General features: G+C 34.3%; 1 protein-coding gene across 1 annotated transcript; it reads right to left on the bottom strand.

The window, feature by feature from the left end:
* Nucleotides 1-17995: 17995 nt before the first annotated feature.
* LOC147476572 (uncharacterized) lies at nucleotides 17996-19426 on the bottom strand. The gene is made up of 3 exons (XM_086585770.1): nucleotides 19103-19426; nucleotides 18666-18841; nucleotides 17996-18443 (listed from the first exon to the last, which is right to left on the bottom strand). Exons 1-3 carry the CDS (start codon nucleotides 19424-19426, stop codon nucleotides 17996-17998), a joined length of 948 nt encoding a protein of 315 aa, XP_086441896.1.
* Nucleotides 19427-19770: the final 344 nt, after the last annotated feature.

The raw sequence follows: 19770 nt of genomic DNA, 5'->3' as shown, positions 1-19770 counted from the left end.
CACTTAAAGAAAAGTAATCAACTAAATATAATAACATTAAAACGTACCTGAACATCCTGGGCATTAACATCAAGCTGATCAACAATAAGAAACCGAAACTTCGAAGAATCAAGATTTGTACCCGACCCAATCACACGGTTAGCAGGAAACCCAATGAAACAATTCGCAAAGAGTAAGATACCGTCCCTAGCTAATGGATTGCACCATTCAAAAATATCCCTCCATATTCATGTGGGCGTCCATTCGAAAACCTATGAATTAAATGAGGAATGTCTTGAATCCTCTTGTATGTATTTGTTCGTAGTGAGTAAAGATGAACTTCTGATTCATAACATTTAACAATAGAACCACCCACACGATCACAAAAGTACCTGATTCTAATCACTTTGTACTCATCATGTGCTGACTCATAACCAAATCCATAAACAACATTGAAATATTTGCTTTGATATTTTGAAAATGCCTCCGGTAACTCTCTGTACTATTTAGTTGATGGATTCCAAAGGTAAAATGCCATAAAAACCAATATAATGTGGCGTTCTTTGTAGTCGTAGAGGCATGTATGTTCCCCTACCCAGAACTATCGTAAATGCCAATCAAGAATATCCCGTTACATGAACCGAGGATCATTGCAGCAGTTTGAGAAAACTTGAAAGGATAATCAATCTCTACCGCTTACCGCTTTTAATAACTTTGCAGAAGACGTATCGTAGTCGACCAAGAAGTGTTTAAAGTTACATATCATAAAACTGAAATTATCGTCCTTTCTTTTCATTGATTCATTGAGATGCATTATGACAAAATCAGGATCTTTTAATAGAAAGTACCATGACTTGCATGCGCACTTGAGTCGTAAAACAGACTTGAAGGGTAGTCTTGAAAAGATATCGTGGATGATGTCCCGTGGGAACTCCAGTGTTCTTCGTTTAGTTCCTGTATGAACAGAACTGCATAGAGACATGCTTCTATAGTTCTATGGTGGTGTTTTTTATTTTTGTGGTCTAAAAGATTTCCAACCTTAAGGATATCATGAAATTTTGTATTATCCAGCCCCCAAAAATGAAGAAAACTATCCCCAATTAAAATGTAGCACCGAAGATACTTTTATTTTATTTTTTTCAAAACTCCTCAAAAATAGGGAATTGGGTTTATCCTCTTTACCCTATCTCTTTCTAATTATTATCTTTTTTTATTTTATTTTATTTATTCTTATTCTTATTATTAATCATATATTATAAAAATAATAAATAGAAATAGCCGGGTGTTATAACCACTCCTAAGATTACCACAAAATTTTGAAGTACGATTCTCAAGTTATATATTTGGATTGGAATTTGGTTGTACTAGCCAATCCTATTGTAGGGATTTAGTCCCCGCCTTAATCATTCTCTACTGCAAGAAAAGTAGTTATGAAGCGAACACAATTGCGGGACACCCAATCATTAAATTCCAAAATACATCTCTCTCAGGTTATAAGTCATTATATTACACTGTTTAAAAACCCAACTCATCCAACTCTATGTGAAAAACCTTTCTCATAGTATATAAACCCTTGAATCAATGGCGGTGCGGAATGTGGTGTGGTCAGTCATGAGAGAATAGAAGGGAGAAGGAATGGAATATGAGAGAGGACATAATGGAAAATGTGTTTATTTAGGGGGTGAGCTTATAGATGTTTGTGGTGAATATATTAACACCCTATTTTTATTGTTAACCATGAAATAGCAATATAATATTTATATATGGATATATGACACGACACAAACACTATATATTACTAGCTTAAATGCACGTGCTCGCACATGGATGGAAAATAAAAGTGTAGGATGAATTTTGAGTATTTACATATGTCAAAATAATATAAAAGCAACATGCATCAACATTAGATTACAAAATTTAGGCTTTCATGCCTATATAACAGAAGTAAAGTTCAGTCCAAAATTACGAAATTGTTTATACTACTACTTTGTTAGCCTCATGCAAGGTTTGATATTTTTATCTGAGTTTTTTTTTAACTTAATTGCCAATGATGGTCCAAAGTTGTTTGCAAAACTCACGCAGCCTTGTTCTTTAAAGTATTTAAGTAGTCTTAAACCGAATAGGTTGAGTATCGAAATCAAGAGAAGATTGGAACTCTTGGTTGTGGGCATGAATATCATGCATCGCATTAAAAAATGGCTGCAAGTGAAGAATGTCGCCCTATTTGCAAAGTGCAAGCTATCGATGATGAGGATGGTTAAGAAAACCAAGTGAAAGATAGATCCTTTGTTAATACTAACATATATGTATTTAATGAGAACATGTTCATGTTCCATTCCATGTTGTACATATGGATATGAGGTGCAATGAGAAAATAAGTTCCAATAGCCAAACAATTGGGCATCATCAAAAGATTCTACACAAAAATATATATGAATGAAACAACTTAAGGTGATGCATAGCCCTTTCACGAACCCTGGCGGATGGATTGCATGTGCAAGCCAACCCACTAAGAGTATTATTGTTTTTAAAAATAAATAAATCTTAGGATAAGGCAAGACTTCTACAACACTAACGAAGGCACACAACATGTAACAAATAAATATCCATACATAAGAATTTACATCATACATAAGAATCCAAATGCCCGGCTCAAATTTATAGGTCGAATGTCGGATCACTTGGGGACAAAGTTTGTGGCATATGCCCAAGCATTATTGTTAAGCGGGTCAATATTTTTGGACAGCCAAGTGGTATGTACAAAGCATAGAACAGATAATTGAATATTTCTTGGGTCATAACCTCCTTAACTTCTTGTGCTTTTTCATTGCAATACCCATATGAGCAAACATATCCATTGAACCGACCTTCGATGATGTAGTACATTGCAATTTAAGTCAAGGCAACAATTAAGCTTTTCAATATCATATGTAAAAGCGGGATTAGGAAAATGATTATAGATTTATAGGGATAATTAGAAAAAATATCAAAAGGATATCTTGAAACACATAAGGACCGGTTTCAATTGACATTCTTGAAGGGTGATTCGGCCTTTTGACAGGTTTTGAACAAAGCCTTGGCTTGTCGCTTGTAGAAGTCGGCATCTTTTCGATCACGTCCATCCTCTAAGCCTCTTGCTAATGGGAGGCCATCTGTCACACGAGCTATCATTGTCAACTTCACCATCTTCAACTCTTAGCTTCGAAGCTACCAAATTAGAAAATATGATGATGGTTAGAACCTCGTACACATAATTTAACCATACACATTGATAATGTAAATCTAATTGTGGTCGAATTATATAGCATATGAGCTACTCCTAAAACAACACAATAAGATAATTTTCATTATGAGAAGTAAATTCTACAACCACATTGCACATCTCAATTCATTTTATTTTTAGATTATAGCACTAATTAATCCGAGTTTAATTATGGACTTTTAGAAACTATTTTTTTAGTTGCTTCTGCCATTTGCTTTCAATTTTTCGGCAATTAGGTAAGGTCCCATGAAGAACAGAAAGGAAAGTACTCGCTTAAGCCTTTCATTGCTTTCTTTGTTCCCAACCAAAAACAAATGCAGATTATCAAGTAATCTCCCAAGTATAGAATAGGTAGTACAACTTGCTTAGTAACCCTATTGGTTCGGGGAAAAGGATCCGTAATCAAAGGTTCGAATAGAGAACAGGAGGAAGGATTAGGGCCATGCAAGTGGAAAGATCTTGAAGAGTTTGATATCTTCTCTTGGTGCATCGGACCCTGCTAGATATCGGTGATAAGAATGGTCTTTCCTGAATACCGTTGGGGTCTACTGATGTGAAAAGACGAATCGTAGTTTGAAGAAAGGGAGGGAGAAGAAGCCCCTGCTCCCCCCACTTGTTCCCAAATCAATTTTAAGGAGTAAGTGTCAGAGATGTATTCACAGCCTAAAACAGACAATACAATATTTAGCACAATACAGCGCCAAGCAAAAAGAAAAGTAAGCTTACTATAGCGTTGATACCCATGCTTTCGCAGCACCAGGAGTTTCTGCACATAAGAAATTATCCTTTTTCTGCAGGGTTCCAATCATATCTAGTAATACATTCAACTGAAAACTTCAAAAGAAAAATCCTTCTCTATATTACCAATGAAATCATTATTCATGAGGATATAGAAACAACAATCATCATACTTTGGTAGTCCACTGTAAAACGACCCGAGATAAGAAATTAAATCACTTTAAAATCCATAAAAGCTGGTCCTTAAAACAAATAATTAATGCCAAACTTACTGGAAGTTTACATGAGATTGGTTTAATTTGACTGGAAGCTTTTAAAAATACCCAGATGATTATGTAATTAATGCCAAACTTGATATAATTTGACTTACCAAATTTTGTGACCGTGATAAAAACTTTGTAAGGACGGGGAAAGATATAGAAATCTGGCAAGAATCAAATAAAAATTTAAATAAATCACAATCAGAACAAATAGATAGTGAGAAAACGTGAACCCAGTTTTATGCAACTACCAGACCAACACGAATTACGAAAATCAAAAGTCTACATTTGAGGATAAGTCACAAATAAACGAAGAATACCTTCATACAACAAAGGCCAACAATAAAAGACAACTTTAAATATTTAATTGGTAATGCTACAGGCAACTTCAAAAGCACTGTTCACCTACTCAAGTGGGCTGTGCACAGAGAAGCACACCGAAGAACCGTTATTTTCGTTCAAACCATGAATATATATGGTATGACAGATTAGCTTGTTAAAATGGTTGGAACCATTCAAATCAGAAAGTGGGTTGTGTCGTTAGCAGTGGTATGGATGCAAATCATTCTTTTTGTTATATATTAAACACAATTCCAGAAGTTCGATTATCTCTTTGTAGTTTAACATAATATCTTAAACTGAGAATGGGTGTTTATTCTGAGAATGGGTGGTTGCTGCCATGTGGCCAGGGAGACGGAAAGAGGTTGGAAATTTCAGTCATGGAGCCAATTTGATTACTAATATGGATTGTTTATTCGTATCAGCTTTTTTTCCTTTCACAATTTCTAACCCAGTAGCATTTTTTAGCAAGAACTTGTAGAAAACTCCTAAACCTAACTTGTGCACTTTACCTCTTCAGGGCTGAATTGTAGTAGCATACCTACCACAGGAAGTGTAGCCTCCACTTCACCTGCAAGTGCAAAAAATCGATTCAAATCCACATAATTTTAGGTTGTCTAAAACCGATATTTTAACAAAAGAAAGCAGAAATCAAAGCCAGTTTTTATCCTGTCGGGGACCCTCGCCTACAGAGGTCAGATCTTACACCCCAGAGGCAAAATGCGTGCGGACAATACACATACTAATCGGTGTCACTTGGCTCAAATGAAAAAAACATACAAAGAGGGCATCACCGATAGCAAGGGCTAGTTGTACCAATAGGCTCGCCCGGGAGAATATGAAGCAAATTCACAATAATTTTTTCAATTTAGATGGGCGAATGTCTCTAGGAGCCTTACATGCTATTAGGGTTGCATTTTTCCTTTTTTTTTTCCTTGAGAAGGCACCGGTTTGTTTCAAACTTATCATCGACTCACCTATTTACATTCCTAATATTCATCTATACATTTTTTTTTTTTTGTACATCAACAACTTTTGGTAGTTCAGATTGTTCACATGCTTTATTGTTTCCAAAAGCTTTAAAATGACATTCTTCAAATATGTCATATCTACCCCTTCTCGCTTCTTCATTCTTTCCATGTTTGAACTCTTCCTTCAACATCACTTCACGTACCATGATTTAGAAATGTCAATCAGCAAAACAAATAAAAATATTTGAAACCCTTCAAAATCGGAAACAGATAAGATCTCAAACTGTTACCATTAAACTACCATGAAGCTTTGTTTTTCTCATCTGTAATATGACACTTGCCTTCAAGACATTCAAGGTGACGACACTAAATCTGACACGACTTATTAAGCTTTCTCATTTCTTTAATTATACTTCCTTTCAGTTGGAGCTACAAATAGATACTAAGAACCCCGAGTCCTAGTTACATGCATTTTGTGTTTTCAAACTACAATCTCTTAGATTCAATTAGAAATGCTGAAATCGTGCTAAACGATTATTCACAAGTACGAATGAATTTTCTACTAAGGTTTCGTTTACATATCCATCAAAGAATTTTCTACTAAGATTTCGTTTACATATCCATCAAAGAGACAGCTATCAGCTTCTAAGTAAAATATGGAAAGTAAAACACTGTTACCAATCAAACCCAGCCAGTTACAATCCATCACACAATATCCAAATGGAGCAAACCATTATCTAGCTACAAATCACTTAACATGAACCATAACTTTCCCTGTTTGAAAAAAAATGGGCTGAAAAAAATGCACGAACATGAATTGTACCTTCAAATTGTTAGCCTATCTTGAAGCTAGTGTAATCTTCTTTAGCCAAATCTGTTGGAGAGCTATTTCAAAATATCATATTCCAATTAAAGACAAAACTAAACTAATCACATAAACACAAAAACCAAACAGGACAGAACTAAAACTGAGGATAAAAACTTACAGGGAAAGCAAAAATGACAACGTTCTTGTCCTGAAAAACAACAAATGAACAGAAAGTAATCATTATTATATTACTAATACGGAAATAGTAATCTGCACATGCACGTTACCTGAACGAAGTATAAAGAGCACGTGCACGTTATCAATCTGCATTATTGATAACACAGTACACTTGGTGATTGTCATTTGACTACTATATCACAGCAATGGACAACTCCTGGATTTTATGTTCCCTAACCTTAATCAATAACATTAACCATCTGATCAGTGCATCATACTATTTCCTTACTAATGTGTAACAGGGCATTAGCATTTCCATACTCCAACCAAACTGACAAAGATAGAATAGGAAACAGAGGGAATACCAGTAAGATTTTCCTGAAGCCATTTTGAGTTCTTTGGGCTAATATGACTGTCCCACCACCATGAATACATACGTCTCGATTCAGGATGTAACGATGTAGCCATGACTCCAGCCAAAGGGCACAAAACTCTTGTTATGTTCTCGCTCTGTTTACACCTCTCGCCTTTATACTCAAGATAATATTATCCAAACCAATATGGATTTAAAACTACTCTTTAATATAGAAATATGTCTTTGAAAAGTTTGAAGCTAGCCGATCACTCCTTTTTCTTTTTCCCTGGCATTACAAAATCCAAATCAACTACCAAAAAATAGAGATAAAAAATGACTGTAATTTCCACATACAACAATAAGAAAACTGATCAACAAACAACATATAAAATAAATCAATGAACCAACGAACCAACCTTATAAATAAAGTGTAACAGATGCTGATGTAGCATTGTGAAAGCAAGTTCCAGCAAAACCCACTGACCAAAACATGACAAAACCAAACCCCAACAATGAAATCTCACAAAACTCAAAACCCCTCAAGCATCGAATTGAGCATAAAACTAACCTTTTCTCAGGAGAATCATTTTTATTCACACCCAGTCTTGATGAAAAAAAAACATTAACGAAGAGGACGAAGAGATGCGAAATCAAGTAATCAAATACAGGAGAAATATAATACCTTTTGAAACCGAGTTTTTGTTTTTTTTTGGCTTTACTTCTAATAATAATCGGAAGTAGAAACACAATCAGGGATATATGTTTGTTGTTTTTTTTTTTTTTTTTGGCTTTCTGTTTTAGTTTTTTTAAGAGAGCAAATTAGAGGTGATTTGGGAGAGAGAAGAAGAGAAGAAGAAAAAGATGGTTGGTCTAACAATAGCACGAACGAGTAGATCCTTGGCGTCTCGTGTTTCTTTTTCAACATGCTACATATCTGCAAGATATCGTAGAGATTGAGAGGGAGACGAAAAGGGAATGGATTAGTATATTTATGGTAATTTAATAAGTCTTAATTTATGACTAATAAATATAGGCGTACAATTCATATAGTCATATAGTGCGTGCATTTGGTTTTCAACCTGAATTTACACGAAACTCCTTTGTGAGTATGTTATAACTCAAGGGTATAAATGGAAATAAAAGTCAAAATGACGAAATAGTCCTTTTTAAAGGCATTGAATATTTTATTTTAATATCTAATCAAGGGTATTTAGTGGTAGATAAAAGGTTGGTCTAATTTAAAAGGTCAGGTTAATTATAGTGTACTTTACTAATAGAGATATATACTAGCCAATAGGGGAAGAACATGTGTAATATTTTATCACGATCGATAATTGTAAGAACCATAATTAAGCAAGTTTACTTTGTGATGTTATTTTAGCTAGCTAGATACACTGACTATCAACCTGAAAATGTTATTTATGTATATAGCATCGACACAAATATATATATACAAGTTACAATTCATAATTTTAGAAGCAATGAAGTCGAATAAGTATGCCATTACAACTAAGTTGTTTTTTGAATATGAACTGCATATTTTTGGGTGGCAAATATAGATGTATGTATAGTCTTAATAAAATTTCAAATAAATCCTAGTAATGGTAAGTATGTGTTGCAATCAGTGTTCCAAAAAACGGCCTAGGCGGCCATCTAGGCGGTGCCTAGCCGTACTGATTTTCACCCTAAACGGTTGATAAAACGGTGGACCGATTAATCGGGACTAGGCGGCGGATTAATCGGCCTAGGCGGTCTGGACGGTTTATAAGGTCTAGTTTGTTTTTTGGGCCCAATGTGTTACAAGCCCAATTAAAAAAACAATCGGTCTCTCTGGGCTTAAGTTAAAAAAAAAGCTTAAGTTAAAAAAAAGCCCGATAGGGCTTTCTTTTCTACTATTATCAATAAAATCCAAACAAACATCCAAATAATCCAATAAATTCTCACTCTCCATATCTCTCAACAGCACACCCATTCTAACAAACTTCAAATCCTTCCCAGCATACTCCACCAAACACAAAAGTTTCTTTTTATTATTATTCTTCTCCTCATCCTCATCCTCTTCTTCTTTTTCAGATCCCCCAAAGAACACTTTTTTAATTTCTTTTATTGGTATTACAATATCTAGGGCTGTTCACAAATAACCGAAAACCGATAAACCAAACCGAACCGCATTGAACCGGACAATTTTTTCGGTTTTTAGTTCACCCGGTTCGGTTTTCAATTCTCAAAACATAAAACCGACCACTTTGATCCGGTTTTCAGTTTTATACATCGGTTAACCGTTATAAACCGAACCGAACCAGACTTGTTTATATTTTGCAATACTCAATTTTAAATATTTGACTGTCCATAAATGTTTGACCAAGTCCCTTAGTCAGCAACTTGGAAACACAACTTACAGCAACTATATTACTCATATATATATATGGACATCACATCTTTTGTTAGGTATATGTGCTGAATATGGGACTATAGCAAAACTGGTAAGAGGTCGTTCCACCTTCAAGAAACTCTCAGCTCTCACACCCTTTCTTCCACCTTGCTGCCTCTTGCATCTCTCCTCTATCTTAGCTCGAAAGCTTTCGGATATATTCATCATACAATAAGCACAAAATGAAGAAAAATAAACAAGTTATAGAAGTTATAGAAACATTTAAAGCAAGCTTCTCAAATTCTAACAACCATCTCACAATCCCACTTCACAAAACGATGATGATTCCAACTCATAAACCAAATTAAAATTTTGTTAGAAATCCAAAATGATGGAGAAAACATTCTCAATAATTACTAGTTTAATTGAAACATAGATTAGAGCATGGATCGATCAATTAATCTTAAAGTCATCTCATGTTCTTAAAATTAAATCAAATGGAGCAATAACCAAACTCATAAACTTGATAAACTCTTAACATTATCAACCAAAGTGATAAGAATAGATAATGCGCTTGAAATTAGATATTGAGAGAAAGAAGCAATAGAAGCTATGATAGAAATAGGGGTGGGGGTGTTGAGAAATTGGTGGAGTTGCAATTTGGTGAAGAAGAGACAGTAGTGATAAGCAACTATGTTTTAGTCCCATATTGCTTAAAAGACCAAAAATAACACTAAAATGAAGGTATAAATACACTAGCTGGGAGATGGGCTTTTATGGTTGTACTTGAGGGCTTTATTTTATGGGCCTATCGGTGAGACTAATAAATTATTTCAAGCTGTTGGCAAAAATGCCAGAAACCGAAATTTAAAACCGAACCGAACTGAAATTTTGGTTTTATTTTCAATCGGTTTTAGAGAGCTGACGGTTCGGTTTCGGTTCCTATTTTATAGAACCGAGTACTTTGATTCGGGCCAAGTTTTTCCCTTAAACCGGACCGAACCGAACCGTGGACAGCCCTAACAATATCTGAACGCCATTAAGAGAAAAAAGAAATGGATGCTGAGCTTAATGGTGATAGAACATGTGTTATCTCTTCACTACCATTCTATAGAATCTTTGTAGCATCTTCTATATCTCCTATGAATAGATTCTCACGCACTAAGTACATACTTTGGAGAGAAAATTGAGCTACCACCTCAAAGATTGGTTTTTTTTTTTTTTTCTCTTTGGTTTTTCAGTTTATCGTTCTGTTTTGCGAGTTATAAAGAGAGGAAAGAGTCACGTGCGAAACACGTGGAGGGAGTTGAAGGTGGACGATGTGTTATTGGGTAGGAAAAGGAAGAAATAGGGATCAGGTTTTTGAGTATGGGTATAATAGTGATAGTGAAGTGTGATTTTGGTGTGGTGCATACAAATAAAGATAGGTCGATGATGGATTGATATATGATGGTATTTGGTTGGATAATCCGATAATGTTATGTTAGTGATTCCTTTGCTTTGGTGACAAGGAATCTTTTTATCAAATAACCTGTTCTATCCAGAAAAAAAAAATCAATTATACATATATATTTAAATAATTAATTAATTAAATAAATAAATAAAACCGCCTAGCGCCTAGCCCGTCTAGGCGCCGCCTAGAAGGCCTAGGCGCTAGGCCCTCCTCTACCGTCCGACTACCGCCTAGCATTTTTTAGAACATTGGTTGCAATATTCATGCTTGCATATGGATTCCTGTTTTTTGGTGTTTGCAATTCGTGTCCACGATAATTTTCTAAAGGTAGTCAATATAAATAAATTTGTTGTAATGTCTTGTCATTTAATACTCTTTATACTTTAGAGTATCAATACTTATTAATTACTAGGTATAATCTGTGCCTATGGCACGGTTGGTTATGAAGTGCTTATTATATTGAATGGAGTTGATTATTATGTTATAATTAAAGACATATATATACACCTTGTGATCCAATGTGCAAAGGAAGCTTTTAGCTAATTAAGTGTGTGAGAAATTAGTCACAAAGCAAAATACCGCATTATTGAAGGTGCATGTCTCTCAATTTAGAACATATTCAATCAAATAAGTGTAGGAAAAATAAGAGATAAGTTGAACCAAAAAATTAAATTTCATTTAAGTGACCTACCTAGGTAGTCAAGATAATATGAAGTGACTACCAGGACATCCTTAATAAAGCTCTCATTGGAAAAAACATAAGCCTCAAATTAATAAAGCGTCCCGCTTCAGATAAGATAATGGGTTAAAAATCTAAGCTTCTAGTACGAATAATAGAACCTATAATTATTTGACATCTAAGTTTCCTTTGAGTTGTCGTACTGGAATAATCACTGACAACCAGAATTTATTTACTAAAAGCTCTCAATGGAAATAAGCTATTCCAAAAAGCAAAAAAAAAAAAAAAAAGGTCCAAATATGATAATGGATTGAACAGAATGTAATATTCTACTATGAATAATAGAACCTATATTTCTTTGAACGTCTGTGTAAGAAATTATTTTTTGATGCCCGACTTTAAATCCTCAATTTTTTTCTGCAAACTGATAACTTCTTCCTGGACAATTTTGAAACATAGATTCATTGGACTGATGTTTCGTTTTGCAATTCTAAGCTTTTGTCTTTTTTCTACTAGTTCTTCATAGTTGTACATAATCTTCTACTTCAAACATATACACATGACGCAAGAAGTCAATTGCTCCTCTAGCAGCTGAGTTTTCCAATGTTTCTTGGATTGTCAATGGTGTCCCTTCAAATTTGTATATCGGTGGTTTGTATTCCAAATTTTCCACGTCTATTATCGGAAGGTTTAGAATAACAATTGTTGTATGTGTATTTCCTATCTTCCAGTATATTGGCATATATTGCGGGGTCTTCAATTTCGAACTTCTTGATAAAGGATTGTAGCACCTCTTTGAATGAGACTGGTATTATATCATCATATACAAATGACTGCAAAAAGTCATAATCTAAATGTTGTCAATTAAACAAAGAAATTGGTTGAAAAAGAAATAATAACTCAAAATTAAAAGTTTTACCTCTCTATAGGCCTGATTCTCACATTCGTCGTCAACGTTGTTGACCTAAAATTAAAAAATGAAATTGTCAATCAACTGCAGTAATTTTAAAATAATAATAAGTAATCTTAAAAAGGTCAAACTATTACCTCATTCTTAGAGCTATGAATATGTATCTCTAGTTCATCTGTTGTCTTCCCCATATGATTGCAACTTTTTTTCGTGTATTCATTTCCGCCTTCAGCAACAGACCTGCAATCCTAAAAGAATTTTTTTGTTATTACAAATCAAATGAAATTCGAGTAGATAATACATTTTTTTTTCGAAGAAAAAACATTATTAATTCTTGCCTTCGTTTGTTGTTCGTGGAGTTGAATGTTTTTTTTTTCTAGTATATCAATTCTTTCCTTTTGAATTTTGACTAATTCCTGCTTTTCCTTCAGCTCGGAGCAGTTGAAATCAATCACTTCAAAGGCATTACTATGATGAATGAAATTGATAGCTAGCTATGCGTGTTGTGGAGTTTTCCGAGTGCTCAAGGATTGGTGATGGACACCCTCTAAATACTATTGTTTCAGTCTTGCCTTCAATAGCGGTTACACCCAATTCTTCATCACTTATTCGAGATAGTAGCTTTGTAGACTCTATTTTCAAACGTGTTGTTGTATAAAGGTGGTTAATACATCGCAACTTTTTTCATTAGGAATTTAAGAATGGGCTTTAGTGGGGACTTCAATTCCTCTAGGATACACCATTTTCTTGCGAATGTTGATAGTGTACGTTATTGAAATATTACATTGTACTTGAAATTTGACACATTAATTGAATATGCAAATTCTACAGTACGCATGTTGTACCGGTTCTCTCTCATCTGGGCCCTCCATCAGGCAGGGGATTTGTGTGTATTGCATGGCAGAGTCTTTATTCAAGGCTCTAGATGCCAGCGCAGCCATACAACAGGCACACTCTAGAACTGCTAAATTGAATATATGGTTACAGTTAGGATTAACAATTTTTTGTAAAACAATATTTGTACCAAAATTATGGAAAAATTGAAGTGGAAGTGGAGCATAGTAGGAAAATTATAGCCTAGATCTAGTAGAACTAAAACAGAAGCTACATGCATGTTTAGCCAAAAAAAGAGGAGACATACAAAAAAATCTAGAGCTATTTATGGGGAACAACATTTACTACTAATGGTTTATCGGGATCAAATTGTTTTTCGATAAACAATGTTTTTTTCCATGGTGATTATTTTTAACCAATCCTAAGATAAATCAAATCAAGAAATACAATGGCAAAGATAAAAGCAAATTGTATATTGGTTAAAGAGTTATAAATAACTTAAAAGAGATAAGTAACTTACAATTGAGGATGTTAGTGGTAAGTTGGAAGAGATAAAACTAACCTATATTGTTGATGGAGAAGATAATGGCAGGAACGAATATATATAACGACATAAGATAATTGTAACGCATTTTGAAGTTCAAAAGTGGTATGTGAATTTGAATTGGGGGTATTTAGAGAAAGGTATGGGTTTGTAACCGTTTATGTATCTGTATTAATTAATTGTAATGCCTTAGAATTTGCTACTGTTAGCTGATTCAACGAATCTGTATTCAAGTCTTTTCAAAAAGAGATTTATTTGGAGATTAGAATATGCACGTCCAAAAATGCATTGTATGTGCATTTAGTTGGAATGCCTTAGTTTTTGCTAACGTTGGCTGATTACATGGATTTGTGTTTAAGTCATCCAAGCTTAAAAGATAAGATGGTAGCTTACCGTACTCTATTATGACACTACTTTGTCAAGTACAAAGCCACACAACACGTCTTCTACCATATAGGAGTAACGTCTTCTACTTCTACGTATTTAGAAGAAATGTGTCAGATGATAGATATGTGTTTTTGGAACTGGTTAGCTGGAACGGCCAATGTTTGTGATGATGATAGCACAACATTTATTTGCCGTGCCAAACTGATTTATATTTCGCATTTCAAATATGCCTAGGTTTTTAATATTGAAGCAAATTGTAATTCATAATGTGTTATCTTTTTTCGCGGTCTTCCCAATTGTCATCATCTTTATTAAAAGTTTGTAATTGAAATTACAACAAATTGATAAAGTATACTACTTAGTTCTCCAAAGATGTTAAAAAAATGTCAAGAATTGCGGTTGACGTCCTCATCTTCCGATGAGTCATATTGACTATCATATTCCTCATCACTTTTAGCATTCTTGGTCTTTTCAGTTGTAAGACGCTCTTTTAGAACTCTATTTTCTTCAATGAGCTTCTGATAACTTGCCTGAATAGCTTCATGTTCTTCAAGTAGTTTGTCAAAGGCGTATTCTATTCGTCGGTAGCACACATAGTATTTTTTTTTGTCCTCGTAGTTGAAGTCTTCTATTTGGCATCCATAGTACGTCTTCTAGTAAAAAAGTAACTGCTTTCTTTGCAACATCCTGTTCCGACGCTTTTTTGTCTTGTGAACATCTTCCTAAGAATATCTTTTTCTTTTTTATTTTGGAACAATCATGTTCTTCTTTGCAAAATCCAGAGATTGATCACAAATCATGCTAGAAAATATTTTTGCGACAAATAATTGTTTAAGGCTAGGTTTGATTATGTATAAATCCTTTCAACTATTTTAAACATGTTCACCAATAAGTCATATACATTTTTTAACCACACGTTCATCCTATAAGGAACCAATCTAAATTAGAACAAACAAACAGAGAACATGAATTGTGAAATGAACAGTTAGAAAAGATGGATCATGATTTCAACAAATAGATATTAATAATTCCATACGATGGAAAAATAATTGAAGGGAAAACTAATTTAATTAGAAAAGATGGATCATGATTTCAACAAATAGATATTAATAATTCCATACGATGGAAAAATAATTGAAGGGAAAACTAATTTAATCATGTAAAAACACCTTTTTGAATACTTGCGATAAGATTTCGGAAAGTGTCACTGCACACCCCGAATTTCGATAAATTAGATAACATAATTAATATCTAACTCCTCGATATCTGAGGTGTGACAACAACCTCAAAATCTCAACCTATCGCATACACCATAATGTAGCACAACACCAAAGTATATAATAATAATAATTAATACTCAAAACATATCTATCATCATTATGAAAACTCGCAAATAAGGTTAAGTTACAAACTCCCTCACTTAACAATTCTGAAATAAATAAAAACATCTGTCATTCCCTTACATCTCAAAGGAAAAATGGCATCTTATTAAAACAACTAACATAAATCACGAGCAACAAGCTACCTTCTCAAACGTCAACTAACCCTGACTAAGTTGATCGACTATGTTAACACACCTGATTAGCAAATATGTAAATCAGGTCAGCATTATAAACAATGTTGGTATGAGTAATCTTAGTTATAAAATAACTTAAATATGCATACAATAATAAGGCAGTTAGTTTCTCCACAGAGGCGCCTTAGCGTAAGGTAGTTAGTTTCTCTATGGAGGCACCTTATTAGCTTCTATCTAATAACAAAATAAAACTTATGCTACACTTACCTCTATGCACGCTCTATCATAGAGTGGGTCATCTCTCCAAAAACAATTAGTTTAACCCACTCTCCTGCAAAACAACCTTTAGTTGTAATTAATATCATAAAATAAAACGTAATGTGTGTGTAAGTCTTAAAATAATAACTATGCAAGAAGAAATGATAATTTCAAGAACGTTTAACAAGTGTCCCTAGCAGCGCGTCGTTTCTATGTCTTAGTCCTATCTACCACAATCGCTCCCCTCAATCGAGCCGAACATGCACATCTGCATGCCTCTTTCACAACCACTCCGTGCGTAGTTATCCTAAGCGGGATGTCGCATACCAGATAACCCCCACATGGACGCCAAAATTATGTGAGTAAGCCTTTACTAGGCATAACATATCGCACGTCTTGTTCTGAATTGGTGACGAGATAATCAAAGCCATCATTTGGCTATAAGGACTCCAAGTTCCTTTAAATTTGTGTTATCTTAAAAAGACAACTTTCATATTTATCACAAGAGTTGTGGTAGCTAGGGGCTAGGATTTTGTGTTCTAAAATTTCTATGTGGCATTTTAACTTGTCAACGGAAAGTCCAACTAAGTATATATCCACATTTAAACATGTCTCAAATTTATCCAAAGACATTACCATATTTTTTCATAACAACACAATCATAAATATAACGCCAACCTTAATTACATAACCATTCCACAAAAATGTTGCATAGAGGACACACCTTAAAATCACAATAATATTATATCATTAATAAAGGGGGTCCGAATGGCTAGGAGAATGCAATATAACACAACATGACATTGGTAATTAATCAATATAGCATCCTTTAAATGTACTAAATAATCATAAAAAGTGTTGCAGATCACTATATAACATCTATTACAACAACTTTAATATTTACAGAAATACCATCAAGGTTTAGTAGAGCTACAATACTCTCATTAATGATTACATGCTACAGTACGCACTACAGTACAACACAATACACATTATTAAGAATTACTAGTGCTATAGTAACAGTACACATTCTTAAATATGACTAGTGCTACAATACGCGCTATAGTGCATATTCATAGCATTTAGAAAAGTGAAAAATAGCTACAAGACAAATTCATGACATTTTCATAAAAACAATAATGATTAGAACACATACATACCGATTCATATACCACATTTATTAAAAAGAACAACATGATTGACTTAAAAGCAAAAACAGTTGTATTTCATCTAACAAGCTAGCAGTGCCGGCCCTGACATTTCGTGGCCCAAAGCGATGCACTAAAATGTGGCCCTATATGCAGTAAAAAAAAACAAGACAAAACAAAATACTTATACTAGATAATTGCTAAGCAGTGGGGGAGTAGGCGGAGGGTGGAGAAGAGAGAGGGAGAGATGGGTTTGTGGGTGGGGAGAGAGAGAGAGTTATGGTTTGGTTGAGAGGGAGAAGGAGAGGGAAGGAAGAAGGGAGAGGGATAGGTGAGGACAAACAGATAGAAACCTACCAAACTATGTCCCATGTACCCCCCATTCCTCCCAAAAACATTCGCTCCGCTCACTTAATTATTCAACTTTCATCTGCCAATATAATCCGGGAGGGGGGCAAAAAAAAAAAACCTATAACTTAAAAATCATTATTCTCGCATTTTTAGATGCGAATTCACTAATTACACTTGAATAGTCAGCCTTTTCAACAACAACTTTTTCAATAGATAACATCGCTAATCCATTCAATCTTTCTTATGACATGGTTGAGTGAAGATAAGACTTGATCAACTTTAACTTGGAAAAACTTCTTTCACAGGAAGCAACTGTAACAGGGAATAATATCATATAAGCAGCCCAAGCATTCGGAAAACAATGATCTCTTAATCTCAAATAATTCACCACATCAATCGCCTTCTTTGTCTCCTTTGGCAAAATTTCTCATAAGATTCTTAATTCTGAAAATAAATCTTCTCCATCAATATCAGAAACATCTTCGTACTTTAGAAACACTTCAAGGTGCTTACAAGAAACCTTCAAATTGTTAGCATATACAAAGTTTAACTTTTCCACATTAAATAAAAACCCAAATAATCCTTCATATACTTGGAATTGTTCAAACCTGCTTCTTAATAAGGAAAGAACTTGGTCCAAAATAAATACGAAATACTAGACTCTAAATGATTCCTCAGCTGATAGTGGCGCCTCCTCGACATCATTTTCATCAAACTGCCTCTTTCTAGGAATAATACGCTTCTCACGGAAAATAGGTTCAATTTGCATAGAAGTTGCAACATCTTTAGCTTCAGCCTTGGCCTCCTCAAATCCAGCTTCTCTATACTTTTCAAATGCAGAAATAAGTTCCTTCAGTTGATCTATGGCAACATCAATGTGCATATCTTCAGCTTGCATTGTTTTACTAACAGAGTTCACAACAAATAACAAATGATGCCAGATAACCATACCAACCAAGAACTCAAAATTTTCCATCTCTTGTGTTACTAGGGACTCAGCTTCACTCTTTGTTTTAGGGTCATCATTAGCATCTGCCAAGAAAATTAAAGCATCCCTTATCTTTGGCGCTTGATATCTTATTGCTTTAACACTTGCCACACGACTTTCCCAACGAGTTTAAAACAATGACTTAACATTTAGACCTTTCTTACCTTTATTTTCTTTGTATTGTACATGATCTTTGAAGACCTTCCACCGCTTTGTAGAAGAAGAAAACAACGAATATATGCGTTGTACCACTCCAAAAAAAGAGACAACTTTAGAACAAGAGTTAGCCATATCACATAGAGCAAGGTTGAGACTGTGGCAACCACAAGGCGTGTACATTGCTCTTGGATTTATTTCAAGCAACCTCTTTTGCACACCTTTATGTTTCCCTTTCATGTTAGATCCATTATCATATCCTTGTCCTCTTATATCACCGATTTCTAGCTGAAGAGAGTTCAGTGCATCTTTGAGTGTGTTAAAAAGTCTCAATCCCAAAGTGTCGTCCACCTGACCCTAAAAAGAATTCTTTTACCTTTACCAGACTTGTAGAAACATCAACACACCGTATAACAATTGACATTTGTCTTCATGGCTTATATCTGGGGTGCAATCAAGTATCACAGAAAAATATTTTGCTTCTTGGATCTTCTTTACAATATTGATACTTTTGGTCTCCTCTACTAACAAATGTATTAACTCATTCTGTATCTTGTGACTAAGATAATGGTAATGAATTTCTTTTCTTTGAATACGCCGAATATGTTCTTGCCTTACAGGATCAAATTCGGCAATCATCTGAATTATGCCTAAGAAAATACCATTGTTCTCTTGATAAATATTCTCTTTTGTCCCATGAAATGATAAATTATTTCTAGCAAGAGCTTTCACAATAGAGAATATCCTTAGTAATATGTGACCCCAACGTTCTTTCTCTTTATTGATCTGTTCTTGCACACATTTATCAATCGTTTCATTCTTTTTCAATCTTATCTCTAATTCAATCCAACTGCTCATGCAACTGATGTGCCTACTACTTTTTTCATGACTTTTAAGCTTTTGTAAAAGATTTCTCCAATTTTTAAATCCATTATTCGCCATTTGAATATTATTTCCGTCGTACTTAAACAACGTGCAACAAAAGCAAAATACCCTATCCAAAGCATTAGAATATACAAGCCATCTTCTATCTTTCTTCTCTCCATTTGATAAGTGTCGAACATAATGAGTAGAAGAAAAATGCCTACCAAGATCATCTTTAGGAAAATCGACAGTGTTATCTCTTTTAGGGCCTCCTTTCCACTAATAAATCTCTGTAATTTTGATCCATCTTATCCCAATTTTGCGGGTCATCAATGTTTACCAGCCCAAATAAGTCAACCACATTTGTTTGTTGATTAAGTTCTTCATCAACCAAATCCTCATCATCTTCATCCACCAAATCT

Source organism: Coptis chinensis, chromosome 9 (genome assembly GCF_015680905.1).
Source record: "Coptis chinensis isolate HL-2020 chromosome 9, ASM1568090v1, whole genome shotgun sequence".
In the NCBI taxonomy this organism is placed as follows: domain Eukaryota; kingdom Viridiplantae; phylum Streptophyta; class Magnoliopsida; order Ranunculales; family Ranunculaceae; genus Coptis; species Coptis chinensis.
Note: the sequence above shows the minus strand (reverse complement) of the source record. Positions and strands in the feature narration are given on the sequence as shown.